Source organism: Prunus mume, linkage group LG3, assembly GCF_029339155.1.
Source record: "Prunus mume cultivar Tortuosa linkage group LG3, ASM2933915v1, whole genome shotgun sequence".
NCBI lineage: Eukaryota > Viridiplantae > Streptophyta > Magnoliopsida > Rosales > Rosaceae > Prunus > Prunus mume.
The window spans coordinates 14,551,554-14,571,229 of NC_142700.1; the positions used below are offsets into that span (position 1 = coordinate 14,551,554).

Consider the following 19,676-nt stretch of genomic DNA (forward strand, 5'->3'; position numbering starts at 1 on the left):
AATTTAATTTTTTTTAAAAAAAAAAGCCTCTCGTAGGTGTAGAAGCGTGCGGAGAGGCTAGTATCTATAAAATATAGTCGCGCAGCTATACTTATTTTAAAAAGTATTGCCACACGGCTATACTTGGTTTTTCTTTTTCTTTTTCTTTTTTTTTTAAAATACGGCTATACTCATTAAGTATATTATATTTAAAAGGGATATAGCTGCTCAGCTATACTATTTATAAAATAAAATATAAAAAAACTAAAAAAACCCCGTAAACGGCTATACTATTTATATCTATATATATAAAGCAAAAGACAGAGAATGGTGAAACATTCAAAATACCATAAAATGCCATTGGTTAATTCAAACATTAAGAATTGAAATTATTAATTAAATAAGAATAATATGGTAAATTCACATTTTTTTTCATGTTAAAAAAATTAAAATTAAAAACAAAATCAGATAATATGTCCTACTTTTATGGAATATAACTACCCATGTTATTTTTTCTTAATTCTAAAAATAAAAGATAAAGATAAAAGAAAACCAATTGGCACATGCGTGAGCATGTGCCAGGGGCTAGTATATATAAAGCAAAAGGCATGGAATGGTGAAATATTCAAAATACCAAAAAATGTCATTTGTTAATTCAAACATGAAGGATTAAAATTATACAAATTTATAAATAAACTCAATCCTAGACATGTATTTATAAAAAAATTCGAACACTATTTAAACATAGAAACACACCCAAAATTAACCCCAAAGTCAAAAATTGTATATTTTTTTGGTGTGTTTATAAATGAGTTTCGAGTGTGTGTAATAATGGATTTTGGGTGTGTTTATAAAGTGTTTTAGGTGTTGGGTTTTTTTATAATTTCAGCTCCCATTTTGGGTGTTTTAGTGAAACTCCCTTAAAATTATTATTAAATAAGGATAATATGGTAAATTCACACTTTTCCATATTAAAACAAAATCAGATAATATGTCCTACTTTTATGAAACATAATTACCCATATTATCTTTTCTTAATTCTAAAAATAAAATAAAAAATAAAATCAATTGGCGCATGTCCAAAAACAGTATAGCCGTGCGGCTCTACGCTTTATATTATATTTGGGGGAGTATAGCCGCACGGCTATACCATTTATTGAAAAAAATTAAAAGAACAGTACCCTTCTAGATGCATTAGTTTATACTTTATAGATATTGCTACTTTCGATATCTCCAAAGCAAATATTTGAGAGAAATTTCACATTAAATTAATTTGAGAAAGAAATTTGACACTAAATCAACTTGAGAGTTCAATTCATAGTATAGCCGCGCGGCTATACTATTTATTAAAACAAATTTTAAAAAACTTCTGTATAGTTGAGCAGCTATACTATTTAATTATAATGATATTTTATACATAGAAGGATGCATTGATGCATTCATATGTTAAAGACATGTAGAGATGATACGGCACATAGGATTTTAGGACGTGGCATGCTTTTGCTTATGCTTTAGTTTTCAAACGACACTTTACATGAAGAATACTATATTCTTTCTTACTACTACATCCATAAATCTTTGTTTGAAATTTAAAATTATGTATTTTAAAAATAAAATTAAAAAAAAACACGTGCATTAGACATGAAACCTACCTACGTACATGTATTTTATGTTTGCTTTTTTTAAAAAAAAACATGTATTTTCTAAACTACTCTTATCGATAAATGAAATTCAATGAAATTTTTTTAAAAAAATAACACAATATAGCTGTGCCACTATACTATTTATTAGAAAAATTTAGAAAATAACTGAAGTATAACCGTGCAGCTATACTAATTAATTATATTATATTTAAAAAGTATAACTGTGCGGCTATACTATTTATTAAAACGAATTTTAAAAAGCTTCAGTTTAGAGACAATTGGGCCTTATTACATTATACTGGGGGTGGGCGTGGTCTGATTTTCACCTCAAACTAGAACTGAAATCGATACTATTTAATCTATCTGATTCGGTCCGATTTTAGTGATTTTTTTTTAACCAGCTAGTCCAATTTGAACCAATTTTGGACCGGATTTTTTTTTTTTTCTGGAAACTTTTTTTAATACAAAATTCAAACTAAAATTTAATTTTTTGAACTTGAAAATTAATAAATGATCAAATTTCATACAAAGAGAGATATTGGGCCTAAAAAAGAGAGAAGTTTTGAAGTTAGGCTTGGGGAAATATTAGTTATGAGATTAAAAATGTAGCATTAGAGTTAACCAGTTCAGTGCTGATTTGTTGACTTTTTCAGTCAACTAATTTTTTTCATCCAATCCGATTTGTTGTTCCAATTTTCTGGTCCTGATGCCCACCCCTACATTAGACTACTTTAGTCCACAATCCTTATTAGTACACCACACATCAGCCGAGAGACTAGTCCAATTTAATTGGAATAGTAATAGCAAGCCGGTCCTCCAAACAAAGCATGCGTGCATAAAAAAATCCCACAAAATGCATTACGTATTGTTCCGAACCTTTGGTAGTTAAAAAGTTTTGTTTCGGTGGCAATATTGAGACCACCTTCTATAAACCACCTCTACCACCACCTCTTTCACTATCACCTTCACATTCACCTCCATCTCTTTCACCACCACCACCACTATTACTACCACATGATTAGCGCATAACACTTTCAATATCATGTCTATTTTAATTATTATTCACATTTGCAACAATTTTATATTAAAATTTACCAAACGATTTTGACACTGTTTTTTATACTAAGAGCACTTTAAAAATATTATTTACTAAATATAGAGATCCTTTACTTTACAACTTCTTATTTTAAAATACGACATAAGTGACTTCTTTAAAAGCTGCATCAAATAATACGATAATTAGAAGTGGACATCAATTCGGCCAATCATTGGGCTTTGTCTTGTATGAGAAAGGCCCAATAGTTTTTCTTAATTTTCCATCCCAACTGTCCAACAAACAAACGTGTGATTTTGAGACTTGCCTGTCAGAGACAAATATGACCATTCGGTAATAACAAGAAAATTATTATTATTATTATATATATATATTTTTTTTTTTCTGGATCAAATTTGAATCACGCCAACGGTCAAAAGGATTGAGCTCGCCATCTCCATTCAGAACAACACAGAATATTTCCCATCCCGGGCTCTGTTGATTAATCTCAGCCGTCCATCCAGAAACGACGTCGTTGGGTTCGCAGCCGTGAAAGCTGAAACGTCCTACAGTTCCTTCCCAAATAGCCAATAGAAGAAGATGGAGGATTGATGATAGAAGCCCATTCGTCTGAGCCATTTGGAGCTTTCTTAGCGTGACACAAGGAGGTTGAAGATGACAAAGAATATGGTTTTGAAGAAAAGCAATGATCACTGGGCTTTTCTGGTAAAGATTTCATCTTTCTTGAACTTGTTCTCTTCTTCTCTGTCGGTGTTAAGGGTTTTTCTGGTTTAGGAATTTGGGTTCTTGTGTTTGTAAGCTTAGGTTTTATTTGTCTTTGTTTAATTTTTCATCCCAAATGATCTTGGATTTATTGAATTCAGTAATCTGATTTGTTTGAAATGTTGGTCCTCTTCTTGGGGTTCTAATATGAATATGGTATCTTTAGTGTCATTTCTGGGTTCATTTGAGTTTACCATTGTTTTCATTTTCTGGGATTTTGGATTTTTGGATTTTTTTTGGGCTTTAGTATTTACTTATTTATTTCCAAGTTTTCATATTGGATGTTGCATTCTTTATTAGTGTTCATGTTTACCCTTCTATATCTATTTCTTATTCTGCATTTTGCTAGCAAGTTATCTTAATCAACTCTGAAAGTGCATCTTCTGATTATGCTTGCTTTGATTTACCTATTCATAGTTTTCTTTCTGCATCTATGCTCGGCTATCAATTCGGAGTTGATTTCGTTCTGGTTCTCTGTTTACAAATGTGGAATAGAAAAGGATTTAGCGTTTTAAATCTTTATAAAACCCCATTATTATGTCAAGAATCAAGATTAAATTGCAATCTCTTCAATTTCTTGCAATTTTTCTGGGCCTCGAGTTTACTTGATATTTACTTCTTCTTTTTTCTGATTGATACAGGAAGAAATTGAAGCTCCTATGTGGGTGGATCTTACATTAGAATCCAACTCAAACAACCAACATATGTAGGTTCTAGTATACCCAGCCCACACATTTTTTTCTTTTTTAACGAAAGAAATGGTTTCCAGGATCTTATAATTTATAAGTTATGTATGCCATGCCAATTTTAATTCTTCTTTTTTGAATATATTGCAGTGATGATGAGTGGTTTTACAGAAGCCACCTGTAAGTATCCTTCGCCCCTTTGATTATGCGGTCTTCTCTATTTTGGCTTTGGAATTCATGTCTTTGAATACGGATGCTGAGTTATAGTAATTTGATGAATTATTAGGTTCCACCAATGCTCTTCTCGCCAGTTGAAGGCTGCATTTTCCAATTCCGGTGAGGATATTATGGCCTTAAACTATGACTTAGAGGGACCATCTTCGCCAAAACTTCCCTCTTCTGTCTCTAAGTCAAGAGGCAAAGACTTTGTAAACAAGAAATGGATAGGGGACAACCAGGATTTTTCATTAGATAAGCGGAACGCGGAAAAAGTTCTGAGTGGGACATCTTCCTGCGGGAATTCAGGGTCCAGTGATGAGATGAAACCCAAATCAAGCTTTATACATTTGAAAGGAACATCGAGTTCCAAATCAAGTTCAGTTTGTAAAAGCAGTTTCTTTGGAAATCCCATACCCAATTGCTCTAAGCCAATATCTTCTTGTGAGGATCCAACATGTACTCTGAATTCTATGACAAACAGGGCAGATGAAAGCAGTACAACAAGCACCATTACATCTGAGAGTGACCAGCAGAAACAACAGAAGTTTACGGAGAAATCAAATCAGGCGTTGAGTCAAGCAAATGGGCTATTGTCAGTCATAAAGGCTCGTCTGAGGAAAAGCGGTGTTACAAGGCCAGCATCCAGAGTGGAGATTAATGGTGATAGAAGGCAATCAAGAGGCCATAAATCTTCATCCAGCAAGTCTAGTGTGGGATCATCTTCAAATCCTTGTAATGATGGCAGGACCTCAACATCTACGTCAATACAGTACAAAGAAAGAACCCCAGATAGCAGAAATGTGGCAAGAATGACTCATGCATCCAGTAACAGAATAAAATCTTCTAGAGTATCCAAGACAACTCATAAGATTGATCGAGGGACTACAAAGTACAGAATGGTACCTAATGTTGCAAAGCCAGTCCACCTGGAAGCTGCAAAACCAAAGGTGTGAGATGTACTAATCTGAAACACAGACTGAAGATTTTCGTGTTTTCTTAAGTTGAAAAATTCTAAGCCATGGTTCGCTTAAAGATGACGTACAGATATCGGAAATAGGTTCCCACTTGTGTAAGAGACTAGTCTAAATAACCTTACTATACATGTTGGAGCATAGAAGTATATTATAGCTTAGCTTCTAGGTCTATTAGAATATTTAGTTAATAGGTGTGTGATCTGGTTTCCTAAACTTATTGATTAGGTTGTTGTTCAGTTTCCCATTAAGTCCAGGACTGCAATCTATCTAAACTCTTCTAGGGCTGAGATTAATGTATCTCATTCTCTCCCTATTTTCTCAGCATGCTATCAAAGCATCGGTTCTGAGATGTGGTCTTTTTAAAGAGATTTGTTTAATGGCTTCACCACATCTTTTCATTTTGTTCTCTAGAGGGTTTCTTTTTCCTTTTTTGGGTTCATTGTTTCTCTTGTTGGTTTCATTGTCATTTGTCATCTTTTACTGTCATATGCTTGGTTTATGCATTATCGTCTTCGACATCTTCACTAATTGTCAAAAATATTTTATTCTTTCTGTCTTTCCAATCATGGTCCTCACAAGAAATTCATTCTCCCTTGCAATCAGATCTTGTTGCTTTTTGTTCTTGGTGTTTTAGCACAAGTCTCAATTTGGTTGTGGGTGTTCAAAATATCCTCGTCAAAGCTACTCTCTTGGTTTTGTTTGGCTGCAAGGTTATTCAAGGGTGATCCTTAATTGATTGTTGGTTACTCATATATTGACTTTGACTGCTGAAATTAACTGCTGTTCAAGGTTTTCTTATTAATACTGGTGTTCAAGTTTGTGTAATCTAGATACTGGCAGAACAAAAAAAAAAGGAGTAATATAGTTTTCTAAACTGAGTGATGTTATTAAACCCAATCTCCTCCCCTCTCCCACCCACACACGTACACACACACCCCAAACAACCACCCCCCCCAAAAAAAAGCTTCAGAAGAGCATTTTTAGGGCCCCTATATTTGCTCATGGTTCAGTTGCAATTTATTTGTAATTCCTACTGATTTTGATCTTGCTTCATAATATGTAGTGATGGACCACAAGATTAATATTAACATGAATCATACTGATTGTGTAGGTTCAATATCAGACTTTCAGAAGGAAACCTTTGGAACCAGTTGGAGTTCATGAAAAGAAATCAATTACTACTACTGTAAAATCTAAGGAGAAAGCAGTAGTTGGTAGATCTAACAGATTGGCTGCCTCTGGAAAAGAGAATGTGAAAAGGAGGATCGTTGGGAGTCAGAAAGGCAATAGCAAAGACATTACTGCTGTAACCATGGTTTGGAGTCCGAAGGGGACTAAAGAGAGCATTTTGCAAAGGAATGACAGAACAGGACTGGCTGGAAAGGTACATATAAGTTAATAGTCAATTGATTGGTTCCTTGTTATCTTTTTTCCTTTGTCGAAAAGGAAAAAAAATTTCATCTTTCTCTGTACATAAAGCCAGCAGAGTAAAAGCAACTCTTTTGACTTTTAGTGTTCAAAAAATAAATCGATTTTCAGCTCTCCAAGGAGATAAGCTAGTATGGCAAGTAATTGATTTGTCAACATTGATTTGACAGTAAGTAGCATATAGAAAGGTGTTGAACTGCTGAGAGAATTCCGATGATGAGTAGCCTAACAGGATGCTAATGCACTAATATAGGGAAACATATCTCATTGAAACTCTCTTTCCTTAAGACAATTTCTAATAAAAATAAGAGTTAAAAAGATTATTCTTTCATGTCCTAGGTTTAATTGGCCAATGAAGATGTTAAGTGGTATGTCAGATGAGGCAGTGTTTCTGACATTAAGTGTTGTGCCGGAGTGGAGGGATCTACAGCTGAAACTATACATTTCATTAGGGCTAACCTTGTCTAGCTTAGGACTCTTAGGTGTTTGCAAAAGAAGATGAAGTTAGTGGAGGTTGAAGTGGTGGTGTAGACAGTTAGTGTTTGGGGTCTCTCATTTTAGTTCCTTTTAATGGGATTGAAGGATAGATATTGTAGCTTTTGAGAAGATTGAGAAAACTATTTCTATCCCGCCTTTCTTCCCAACTTGAAAGTAGCAAAACAAGTTTTAGAACTGATGGGTACTTGATACTAAACAATCTCTTTCCAATACCTTAGAGATTCCAAAGCCAGGTTTTGAAGGTCCAACTCCTTCCCAACATGGAAGTATCCACAGTTTCGTCCTCTCTATATGTACTATCCTTACTATTTATTTTCAGTAGGACAAACCTCATTGGACTTTTGTATGTGCTACAATGTAGATTGAGCATCATGTCTTGGGCAGTAGATTTCTCTAATTATATTTATGTTCCGTAATCACAATATGATGTCCCATTAGTATCTCAGTGTATTGCTGATGAATTGCAGGTTCATAATTCTGTTAGGGGATTCTGTACTAATTTTAAGACATTTTCACTTAAAATCTGATGTTGACCTTCTTTTGAGCAGGAAAAATTCAGTGGTCAGAGCCCTTTGGTAAGCTTGAAGGAAGTTCCCAAGAGGCCCCATTTCAGATGAGAGACCAGTGCAGCCTAACGGACCTGTATGTATAGCGTTAAATCTAACATCATTTCTAACACTGGAGGAAACATAGAGTGAAACAAAGTTTTGCCCCCACTTATTTTTCAAGATTTTGGCTGTACGTTTTGGTTCTTATGGAATTAAACTTTGTAGACAATTTCTCTCACTGGGAGAATCCTTCAGTGTTTCTATGAAATTCCTTCTGATAGCCGATATTGGTTTTCTTATGCGCAGAGTTTTGAGGTGTTCAATATTTTTGCCCCCTGGTGATTTTTTTTTTTTTTTTTTTTTTTTTTGGGTGAATGGCACTAACCACAAGCGTATTATTGAAAGAGTATTGACAGATAAACAAATTTAGCAATTAAATGATTTCCATCAGAACTTACTTAAGAACCCTAATTTCGGAAACCTGCTGAAAAAAATTATGGTAACTTCAATACCCCAAAATGTTTTAAGCTGCCGCACATCATGTATCACTCAAACCCAATTAGTATAGTCACAAGATCAACAGGAAGTGGGCATCCACTCTTCCAACAATCAAATTACATTCTAGAACTGCACCTCACCGCTAGGAACATGGTCAAACTGCTTGACCGTAGACTTCAAGCATAAGCTTCTATTAAAGGATTGTCTTCGTCCCAGCTCAGTACTATTTAGCTCCTACGACTTTGTGTATGTCATTATGCACCAGAATGGAGGTACATGAGGTAGAGAACAGGACATCAAGTTGGCCTACCTTGCAACGGGTTAACTTGATTCATTGTTACCTTCTTAGATTGCCATAGTTTCTTGTGACCTACAAAACAGGAAGAAGGAAAAAGTCAGGACCAGTTACAAATCTCACAAGAATAAAAACTAGAATTGTTCTGAACTACCCAAACTGGCAGTAGTATATTTCACATTGATTTTTAGGAATACAGGTAAATAAATAGAACAAAGAACAACCCGAGGCAGAGGTTTATTAAATCTCTTCGCCAGATCCTCTTCATCGTCATCTTCATCATCTTTGTTCATAAACATTCGGTTAATTGCAGAGTTATCAGATTTCTTTCCACGCTTAGAGGGTTGTGTAGAGCCTCTACCTCTCCCCCTTGGAGCAGCCCTTTTCCGTCCTCTACTCTGAAGACTTTCATCATTTTCCTTCAATAATAGAAACAACATTGTCTTATCAAAAGAATATTATAAACCACATTGATTCTGTTGATGGAACGTGTACGTGCAAAAAGATATAATGGCTGACTCAAGGCAAAAGGGGGTAGTATGCTGCTGGACTTGGAAAACATCATATGAATCAGACTGTTCCACACAGTGAATTGGCAGTATAACATAGAAAAGAACAGCATGTTCAACTTTTCTTTAGCTACCACTGATTTAATGGCAAAATCCAGTTTAGCAGGAAGGTAATCCATACCGAACTGTTATCCACCTCATCATTTCCAAATTTCCCTGACTCTTCACTTGAAGGAGAATCCACATCATCCCCATTATCGGCAATACTTCGGACAGCAGCAGTTGCAGCAACTGATGCAGATCTGCAGTAACTATATTAGGTAAGACACTTGACTACGTGGGAACATGAATGTTTCTACATATTAGCAGACTTCTACTGCATGCAGTTAACTACTTAGAATACTCCTCTAACTCAAGTCTTCAACCAGAGTTGATTTCTTAGTAAGAAGAGGGCATTAGGTGTGTTCTCGGGATTTGATATTAGTTCTTTTTCATCTCAACTGCTTCTTTTTGTTTTCTACTTGCTTTTTGTGCTAGATATTAATGTTGAAAACCAGTGAGAATAAAAACACATACCACAACTCACACACGCAGAGACAGAGACAAGACAGAGAAAGGTGGGAGGATCAGATTTTACTGCTAATTTGTTCCTACATATGTTTCTTGCTTACACCTATAAAGCTAATGAATTTTGTGAGTTATTTACACTAACAACCCCCCTGAGGTTTTTCGTGTTTTCACATAACACCCTGAGGTCCTATAAATTACATAAACACCCCCTCAGGTTTCAAAATGGTTTCACATAACTCCTTAAATTTAAAATTTTAAAAATAATAATAAAATAATAATAATAATAATAAAACTAAAAATGGATGTAAAAGGACTTCTGCAAATACTAAGTACCCTTCATGGTATTAGGATATTTTTTACTTTTATTATAAAAATAAAAAAAGGACGCCTCCATCTCATTTATCTCTGCATCTTCTAAGAGATTGAGAAGATCTGGAGGAGATGAAGCATTTTTTTTCTTGGTGTGGGATGTGTATGATGCATCTGATTTGTAGGATATTTTTCTTTATTTTTATTTTTTGTTGTAATAATGAGTAGGAATTAATATTCTAATACCATGAAGGGTATTTTAGTATTTGCAGAAGTCCTTTTACATCAATTTTTAGGTTTTTTTGAATTTATGGACTTATGTGAAACCATTTTGAAACGAAGGGAGTGTTTGTGTAATTTATAGGACCTTAGGGAGTATGTGAAAACACGAAAAACCTCAAGGGGGTGTTAGTGTAAATAATTCTGAATTTTATTTATAATTAACATTTTAAAATGAAGGGGCCTCTCAATTGATTAAACATTTCCTCAAACTTGGGTAAAAGAAAAACCTCTGAGACTGCCGGAATCCAAGAGATGCATCGAGAGTCGTCTGCTTCAAGTTACTGGAGCCCCTACCCCTACCCCTTCCCCTTCCTCTTGTAGAAGTTTTACCTTTGCCAACTTCTGAAGAAGACGGCTTGGATGGGCCCTTGCGGCCTCTGGAAGTGGATTTTAAGCCCGTCATCTGTGTTGTATCTTCATCATCACTGAAGGAAACTGCACTTGCAGTTCCTGCAGCACTTGTACTTCTGAAATCCTACATGAAGAACGGAAGCTTAAAATGTAGATATTCGGCATATGTATGAACCCAAAAGATTCTAAAATGGAAGCCACATGGGATAACTGATGTGATTCACAGAAGCAGACTAAAATCAGAATTACCTCCCATGATGGAGCAGTTGAGGTGAATGGAGAATTATTCTTAGAGTGAGTAGACCTTTCCTTGACACGTTCCTGCACGTGTAAACGATATAATATAAATTATGGTCAATGTCAATTGGATGTAACCCCTCCTTAATTGCCCTTGTGATGCTTAGGCCATAACAGATTGAGAGAAGAATGTGTTGTTTGTCTTCTCGTCTATAAACTCCTTTTACCGAACCTAGAAACCCCAAATTCCCAGACTTTTATGTTTATTTTCTTTTATATTGAAAATAGTTCCTTTTATTACCAATAAATTCCCAACCTTTTGAATCACGTATATATGTTTTTCCCACATCTAACAACTAAAGCCGTAGACCTAAATGACATTAGTGTAAGAGGTCTCAAGAGACTAAATTGAGTCTGCTATGCATTTTGGAACTGCCTGCCTCATTTCAACCCCAATGACAATCCCCAAGGACCCAACATAATTGTCCATGAAACTCTGACTAGAACAGGTATTACTTTACCACTACCTTGATGATAGAAAAATATATAAAAAGTAGTTATTCTTGCCTGCAAGCACTCTCCAACTTTTAGGACCAAATCTTGCTCTTTAAATGTCACAGTGTCTGGATCCTTAGAAATTTTGTTCTGAAGAATTACAAAAGTGATTATCATTAGCAAAATCCAAAAGAAAATAAATATATGAAATTTTAAACATAACAGGAAGTAATCATTTGAAAACAAAAGGAAAAGATCACTCGATCTACACAAACTAGGTTTAAAATGCACTTACTCGAGTTTCTTCAAGATTGTATTTCAGGCAAGAATAGAAAGCCATCTTGTCATCCTTACTAACAAAATTATGTAATGCAACATCCAAATCATTGACAGGAAGGATCTCCATTTTCTGCACGATTAAATATCACCATCAGGGTTTTAACTTTTAACCTTAAAATAAAATGTACATGCTATAAGTAATTCCATTATCATTTTCAATATTTGTTACATGACTTCCATATTACCAGTAACCCAAAACGGAAATCATATTTGGGAATTACTAAATCCTTGCTTATGCAAGCAAAAAAGAGAAAGGAGCCATGCTGCAACAATGCCTAAGAATTTGGTGGCTATTGCAAATCACATTCTGTTTCTCACTGAAAATGTTTGCCAGAAGTCAGTTAAAGTGTGTTTCTGAGCAACTTGTGGAACTGTTTATTTGCAAGAAACTAACAAACTCTATTATGTATATGAACAATCTAGTGTTCCACTGGGTGAGATGTACAAGATGGCATGATATATGGAATACATGCAATGAAAAGGAAAGGAGGAAGACGACGGCTCATACCAGATTGTTTTCGGCAACTAAAGCCTCTATGTTTTGCTGATTTAATTCTTCTGGGCGAAGCCGTTCAGAATCATCAATTTTGGCTACAATACAGAGATCAGAATTACGTAATCAAATCTGTCAAATATATGAATGCTAAACATTTAATGGACATCAGCAGCAAAATTCTGATGGTAAGGCAATCCCTGAGTAAAATATTCTACTATCGAAGTGATACGATCACCAGAGTCATAGTAACCCGAAAAAAAAAAAACATTGAACTTCAACAACAAAGTACATAGCAAGGTCCAACTCCAATTGGAGTGCTCTGGTGCCCACACGTTCGGGTACCAGAAAATTTTATTGCTCCGTATGATTCTATCATTGGCTGCTGATCATCATCATTTAAGTCTAATGCTAATAACTTAATTGTTTCTCCATCTCTTTTAGTTGACTGAACTTTTCTTCGGAATTATAACATTACTTGGGGAAAAAAAAAATAGATAGCCTCCCACCTTATACCTATAATGTGAAATTCTGTTCAAAATCATATTAAGTTTCAATTTAAATATTAAATCTATTCAATATGTTAATAATGTAAACTTTCTTCCATGGGGGGGAAGAGAGGCGTCTTTACACTAGTTCTTTTATATGGATGAGATTCTTCATTTGCACCAGTCAGAAAAAAGCTGAGTCAGATGGAATCCAATTCCCTGAATATTCGACCTAGGCATTCATCAAACAGTACTTAGATGATGCCTTACACGTACAAACTTGCAGTACCAGCAGCCTCGTCTATAGAATCACAGTTTAAAAAGAAAAGAGCAGAGTGCATGGAAACAATGACTTTGAACACCTTTTTGACTTAAAGGCTTGAAACAACCACCATCCCACCCCCTTCTTCCCTTTGAAAACAAATTAAAAATCATACAAAAGAAACATTCATCAAACAGTACTTAGATGATGCCTTACAAGCACAAACTCACAGTAGCAGCAGTCTCATCTATAGAATCACAGTTTTATAAAAAGAAAAGGGCAGAGCGCATGGAAACAATGACTTTGAGCACCTTTTCGACTTAGAGGCTTGAAATGACCACCATCCCACCCCCTTCGTCCCTTTAGACACAAATTAAAAACCATACAAAAGATTTTCACCAATTTAAACAATTTTGAAGAGTTGTCCTGAACAAATAAAGTAATGGACCAACCAACGAGCTTCGTAAGGTAGAAAGTAAGTAATTTAAGCGAAATTTTTTAGCATCAGGTACAAATAAGAGTACAGGATATGAATGGAACTTCTCTAACATGGACAGAATTTTTTACAGTTCTATCAAATTTTATTACCATCACTTTGCTTTGAGATATAACATAACAAAACTGTAGCATTAGTAAGCGAAAGACTTTAGACTGTTGACAAAACTAAGATTTAACTATTTGGATTGTGTTACATAATCGACCAATCAAGTTAATATGAAGAAAATCAATTAATGGAATTGAAAAGATGGTATAAAGTAAAAAAATCAACCAAGTCAAAATCTACTAGTGCGGTGAGTACCTTCACTCCGGCTCTTTGTTGAAGCCTTTGAAAATATAAGAATGTCTTGTGGGTTTGCAACCTTAAAGTCATTAGAATAACAGTAATTTATTTTTCAAATGTGATACTCATAAAAATCAGCACTAGATTACTGATCTAGGATTAGTGGAGTGAAGTACCTTCCCCACATACTTCTGTCCAAATCTTTGAGGATTTATTGTCATAAACCCAGAATAGTCTACCTGCCAAATGAATGAGAAAAGTTAAATGGTCACTCTGGAAGGGGGTCAAGGACACATGAAAAAAATTATTTTTAAAAAAGATCCATATGCATGCAAATAATTTGTAAATTCAACGGCAAGACAAGGGACAGGAAGAAAACTAAGAGAGATACGGGGATGCAGATATGAAGATCACCATCCGTCTTAAGTTTAAAATGGAAATATTACCTTTATGCGGACTAATGGAAGTTGGAGCCGTGATTGGCTAACAACATTTTTTCTACATTTCTCTATCAGAGAGTGGACCTATAGAAATTCAAAGCTGTATTATTAAAATATATATAGCACATGCATCAGGGGATATAACACAGGGAAAATAGAAAGGCAAAGGAAAGCAAAACAGTCCAATATTACTGGCCAATTGAACTTACCACTTTGTCTAAGTGTTCAAGAATTGAATTTTGATCATTGGGATCAATTTCAGGTTCGTCCTTCAATACAATCTGTATTCAATAAACTTAGTTATTAGTCTTTGAAATAAACTTAGTTATCCTTCAATATAATGTAGATGAAGAGATAAACACTACATCACCTCTGTGTACTCAAAAGGCCTCACTGACGTCAAAGGAATCTTGGTTGGACGATATTGATTCCCCTGCATAAAAACTCTATCAGTATCCAACACAGTTTGGAAATAAAAGGGATGAAAAGATGCTGCTTTCTGGAAAAATACATCTAGCATTGACTTATGTGCAACCTTAATTTCTAAAAGTAGCACATGCTTTGGCTTTGATTCTCCATCAATCAGAGATGTTGCAACTGAAGAACCAGGTTGTGTAATGTGAAATCCCATCCCTGGAACTTCCTGTCAAAAAAAGATCCATGTCCAGTTCTGTAAGGAACCCTCCCCAACGAAACCAAATATGCACCCAGACAAAGACCACTCACGCACAAACACACACGAGTTTGTATGCACAAGCACACACATGTGCTTGTTGCATATATGGGAAAAAGCAATATTCATTGGCACCTGAGGGTCCACAAGGCATTCATGTTCGTGCCCCCACACCACAAAGTCCAGAAAACGTGGTAAAAAGTGCTCATTTATGGCATTTTTTGGGTTTGTCTTCACTCTGCAGAGAGAATTATAAGGTAACTTCATAAGTAGGAATATTAACAACATAAGGTTTAAAATCAAATCTCTTCGTAATTAGGAAGATTAACAACATAAGGTTTAAAACCAAATCTCTCTCTCTCTCTCTCTCTCTATCTGAGACAAACCTGTTCTGATGAAGCACCAGAATGTTGAACCAGTCTGACACTTGCAACCCTTCTTGAGATTCAGGTCTCATCCATTGTACAGCATGTGGTGTCTGAAATATGAATAATATACCTAACATATATGTGATTGCACTTGAAGCCTGCCAGCAAACAGCAGAAAGCAAATGCTCAACATAAAATACCTGAAACATTCTATTGAGTCTCTCATCTCTGATGTTCCCAAGACCATAGAGAGCCACAGCTGTTGCACCCTGCAATTCAGATGGAATTATGATCCATGCAACATAAAGACCTAAAACACTCTCAAGCCTGCTATTTATCATTTCTTAAACTAACCTTCCTCATAAGGATAGGATACACAGTGATCTGACCAACACCAGAACCCCCAAGAACCATTTTCCCAAAATAGTTTACAAGATTGCAGGCTGAGAGAATATCAACAGCGGAGAGATTATCCTGTCAAAAGTCACAGCATTAAGAAATACAAATGCATGTACTAAGAACAACTGTAGCAAACACATTTCAATATATGCATGAGTGTACCAAAGAGAGGCTCCTTGCTATTTCTCTGGGAATAACAAAATAACTCTATTCTTCTAGATGGAGATAATTGGCAGCCCAACTCTCTCTCTCTCTCTCTAACTATGAGTTTATATCAAGAAACAGTGAGTTTAAATTTTCTGACTAGGCTTATAAGTTCTTTTATTTTAAAAAAGAAAGCTGATGAGACTTGTAATTTGAATCCCATGGAACCCCACCTATTACAACCAACAAACTTGACCAGTGAGCTATATAGGATAAAATAATAAAAATAAAAATTGCCAACATAATCTTACAACCATGGCTCTAATACTATTTCTCATCAGAAGACATTGATAATATAAAACACACAAAAGAAAAGGAAGTAAAAAGCAAATACACACACAATTTTACCAGAAAGAACACATACCACTCCAGCAGGATCGTCATGATTTCCATGAATACTAAACACTGGCAAGCCAACATTGAAGTGAGGATCTTCATAATTTACATGGCCAAATCTGTTAGAACAAACATGCTGTTATAAGCTGAAGGGTGCATTCCGTATTATAATATATCTCTAAGATTTATACAAATGGGAGAGGTTTCTGATACAAACCTAAATGCAAAAACACATTATAGTAAAAAGATAGAAGTTTTTAGTCCTAAATTCAATTGTGCAGGGAAGTTTTGTTCCTATTGCACAACTCATAGCATATATAGGGTTCTGGAACCAAAGGTCAACTTAGACATATCATTTACAATAAAAAAATCCAGCTAAAAAACAAAGGTGCATTGAGTCATTACGTATTTGCAAAATTCACAGTCTGGTCGCTAACAACTTGGAACTGCACTGGCCGATCACTCATGCAATGACGGCGAAGAATCTCAATGGCCTTAACTAGAGTTGACCTTGAGGGCTTATTCTCATGGAACAAATCACCACCGAGAAGCACAAAATCCACCTGATAGTAGATAAATTTTGAAATGTGTTCGTAAATATATTTGGTTCACAGAAAGTATAAGGAATAGAGCTTTGCAATACAGTATTTGTCCAAATGTGGACTCAAAATTGAAAGGAATTGAAGAAAGGGAAACAATGCACACTGGCAAACCGCTATTGCAAAGTGTGATACTACAAATACAGCTAGAAGGAAAACTTAGCTATTACATTCTTTTGTTCTGCTATTGAGCATATCTCATCAAATGCCTGGAAAGAATCATGCCGCCGTATTTCATCCTTCTCCATATAGCCCAGATGGCAATCCGTAGCAACAAGTATTCGAAGCGTATTACTAAAATCCTCCCTGAAAATTATTGCACTACACATAAGAACAAAAAAAACCTTTTTTTTGAGCAAATATGAAAGGTCTGACAATGAAAAGTTCCCTATTTTATGGTTTTTTATATCAATTACAACATTTGGGGATGGGGAATTTAAACTTGGGATTCTTCTTCAGAGGGGAGGTGTGACTAGCAAAGGGAGTATGCCCCGCCGCCACATTCAAACTAGTGCATCTCATAGTAAACATAATAATATGGTATGTGACTAGTCTTAGAAATGGTTTTTATAGAATAGCTACTTGGTGTGTTCAACAAAAGTCCCCCCAAAAAGAAAACACATTACTAGGTGCAAAGATAAAAAGAGAAAGGTTACCTTGATAAGTCACTCATACTGATAGTTGCAACTATTTAAACCTACAACATGTGCAAACTACAGAACTGTTATGGCTAATAAAACAAACAATAATCTTGCAATTACCCGATTACAATTAGTATTTTTCCAATGCGATTATTTCCACCACCCAAATTCAAATCAAAATCCAAAATAAAAACAAGAAAAAAAGGCAATGGAAAGGAAATTTTTGAAATATCAATTTGAAGGAACGCATTTGCTAAAAGTATCAAAATGAATGAAAATTGAAACCATCATGAAATCTCCAATATAGAAAAAGAAAATTCAAAATGATCAGGTTAAGTAAGTAAAAAGAAAAATACAAAAACCCTAAAACAGGGTTTATCAGCACAAAATCAGAAAGACTAAAAGAGGAATAAAAGTCAGTATAAGAATGGAATTGCAATCTGAGAAATTGTGTGAAAAAACAAATGGAAACAAAAATCAATATACTAAAGTAAGCGAACGAACGAATCCTGTCGTCGAACACCGAGATTTTTTTCACTTGTATTCCTTTCATTTTCCTGCTTTTTCTCGGAAAACAAACAGTCTACAGAGAGTGAGAGATGATTACCTGGGTTCAAGTTTTGTAAACTATGACAGTGAGTGTGAATGCAAAAGCTGATTCAGCGAAGCTCGGCGACGGAAAAAGGGGACGGTGGCGGGGAATTTTGAAAGACGAGAGTGGAGGACAAAAGTACGTTGGCAAGGTGTTTTCTTTTTTTTTCGTTTTTTTTTTTTTGTCGGTCAACCATCATGTATCGAGAAGAAAAAGAAAAAGAAAAGAAGTATTTCGGTGCTAAAATAATTTAATCTATTGAAATTGTGTCCAACTTTTGCTTTTACATACTGGGCTGGGGTAGTAGAGAATGATTTATTATTTTGTTTCCTATTCTGTAGTGAGTTTTTTTTTTTTTTAAATATACAACCAATTTGTTTTTTTGGATATTAATTGCATAAATATGTTGACAATGGAGTACACTTGTAATGAAGTTACGCCATATAGCCACAAAGGTATTGAACTCACGGCAAATATATATCATCATCGTTTTCATATGAGTTTAATTTGAGACATCTTTCAATTAATACTGGGGAGAGAAAAATCAAAGACAGACTCTAAATGTTGAGGTAGTAAGTTTTTTTTTTTTTTTTTAATACAAGCAATATTAGGGGAGGGAGAAATCAAACCTAGGACCTCGAATGTATGGGTAACTGCTCTTAACCACTTAAGCTACAATCCCTTGTTGTTGAGGTAGCAAGATTTATTCTCAAAATTGTAAAACTTTCTACTTCATCTGCATTGTTATTTAAGATAAAAGACTTTTTCTTAGAGCATCCACAATGGGCTCCCTAAACCACCTCCTTAGACAAATTTTAGGGAGGAATGATAAAAATACAACTCCAACCACGCTCCCTATCCACCTCCTAAAATAGGGAGTCCTCTAGGAGCTCCTAAATCTGAGGAGAGAGAAAGGACTCCTAGTGGCTCCCTATAATTTAATGATGCTTTATTTAATGAGTATTTCAAACTTTTATTTAATGCTAACTATTTTTTATTATATTTTTTAATAGAGATGGACCAATAAAAAAAAAAGTTATAGTATTTATGACTCTCCAAATTAGGGAGTATGGTTGGAGCTGAAATTTTTTAGAAAGCTCCTAAAATAGCTTTCTTATATTCTTAGCCAAATTTTAGCTAAGAAATAGAGAGCATCATTGTGGATGCTCTTACGACTCCCTCTTCTTTCTTTCTCCTCGCGCAAGTAATGCAAGTAAGAATGGTCATTGGATACCGAGATTAACAAATAGGCACCTGCTCTGGAACCAATACAGCTTAAGTTGGAGCTTAGGCCCATGATGGACAATAAGTAACAAGACACCCATTTGCTATTCTAGGTGTCCAATGACCATCTTTGCCTTAAGCTACCTTCTCTAGTTTTTTTTAATGAGAGTTGTTTGCATTCTAAAATAATCATTATGAGTCAATGGAGTCTAATCCAGTAGAAAAGAGTCTTGGTTTATAGATCAGAGGTTTCAGGTTCGAATTCCCACGGCATCATAGTTGTGTGTGTATGAGAAATACTCCTCTCATGTAGTTTAGACTATCACTTATACTAATAAATAATAATAATAATAATCAGCATCATCATTATGCATTTCTCCTTCTTTTTTTACTAAAGGAGAACCCTTCTCAGCTTTTTTTTCTTTTTCTTTTTATATAATAAAAAATGAGGTATGATGACTATTTTGATAGCCAAATGAAATGGAAAAAGCTATTAAAAT

General features: G+C 34.9%; 2 protein-coding genes across 6 annotated transcripts; one reads left to right on the plus strand and one right to left on the minus strand.

The window, feature by feature from the left end:
- Window positions 1-3,118: 3,118 nt before the first annotated feature.
- On the plus strand, window positions 3,119-8,090 carry LOC103326278 (uncharacterized). The gene is made up of 6 exons (XM_008228491.3): window positions 3,119-3,381; window positions 4,080-4,144; window positions 4,275-4,304; window positions 4,411-5,290; window positions 6,429-6,701; window positions 7,792-8,090. The coding sequence occupies exons 1-6, from the start codon at window positions 3,331-3,333 to the stop codon at window positions 7,858-7,860; spliced, it is 1,368 nt and encodes a 455-aa protein (XP_008226713.2). The 5' UTR covers window positions 3,119-3,330; the 3' UTR covers window positions 7,861-8,090.
- Window positions 8,091-8,276: 186 nt separating this feature from the next.
- Window positions 8,277-18,153, minus strand: MRE11 (DNA repair and meiosis protein (Mre11)). 5 transcript variants are annotated; one of them, XM_016792875.2, is made up of 23 exons: window positions 17,968-18,153; window positions 17,376-17,416; window positions 16,890-17,025; window positions 16,526-16,683; window positions 16,149-16,239; window positions 15,536-15,655; window positions 15,382-15,450; window positions 15,200-15,291; window positions 14,949-15,051; window positions 14,676-14,783; window positions 14,511-14,573; window positions 14,350-14,421; window positions 14,147-14,224; window positions 13,877-13,939; window positions 13,719-13,779; window positions 12,185-12,267; window positions 11,633-11,746; window positions 11,410-11,487; window positions 10,855-10,926; window positions 10,482-10,729; window positions 9,275-9,395; window positions 8,809-9,003; window positions 8,277-8,659 (listed from the first exon to the last, which is right to left on the minus strand). In XM_016792875.2, the coding sequence occupies exons 2-23, from the start codon at window positions 17,390-17,392 to the stop codon at window positions 8,627-8,629; spliced, it is 2,175 nt and encodes a 724-aa protein (XP_016648361.2). In that variant the 5' UTR covers window positions 17,393-17,416; window positions 17,968-18,153; the 3' UTR covers window positions 8,277-8,626. The 5 variants fall into 5 exon arrangements, with proteins under 5 accessions (XP_016648361.2, XP_088904589.1, XP_008226714.2 ...); XM_089048463.1 differs by having other exon boundaries at window positions 9,275-9,404; XM_008228492.2 differs by having other exon boundaries at window positions 17,376-17,432; window positions 17,968-18,109.
- Between the last annotated feature and the right edge of the window lie 1,523 nt (window positions 18,154-19,676).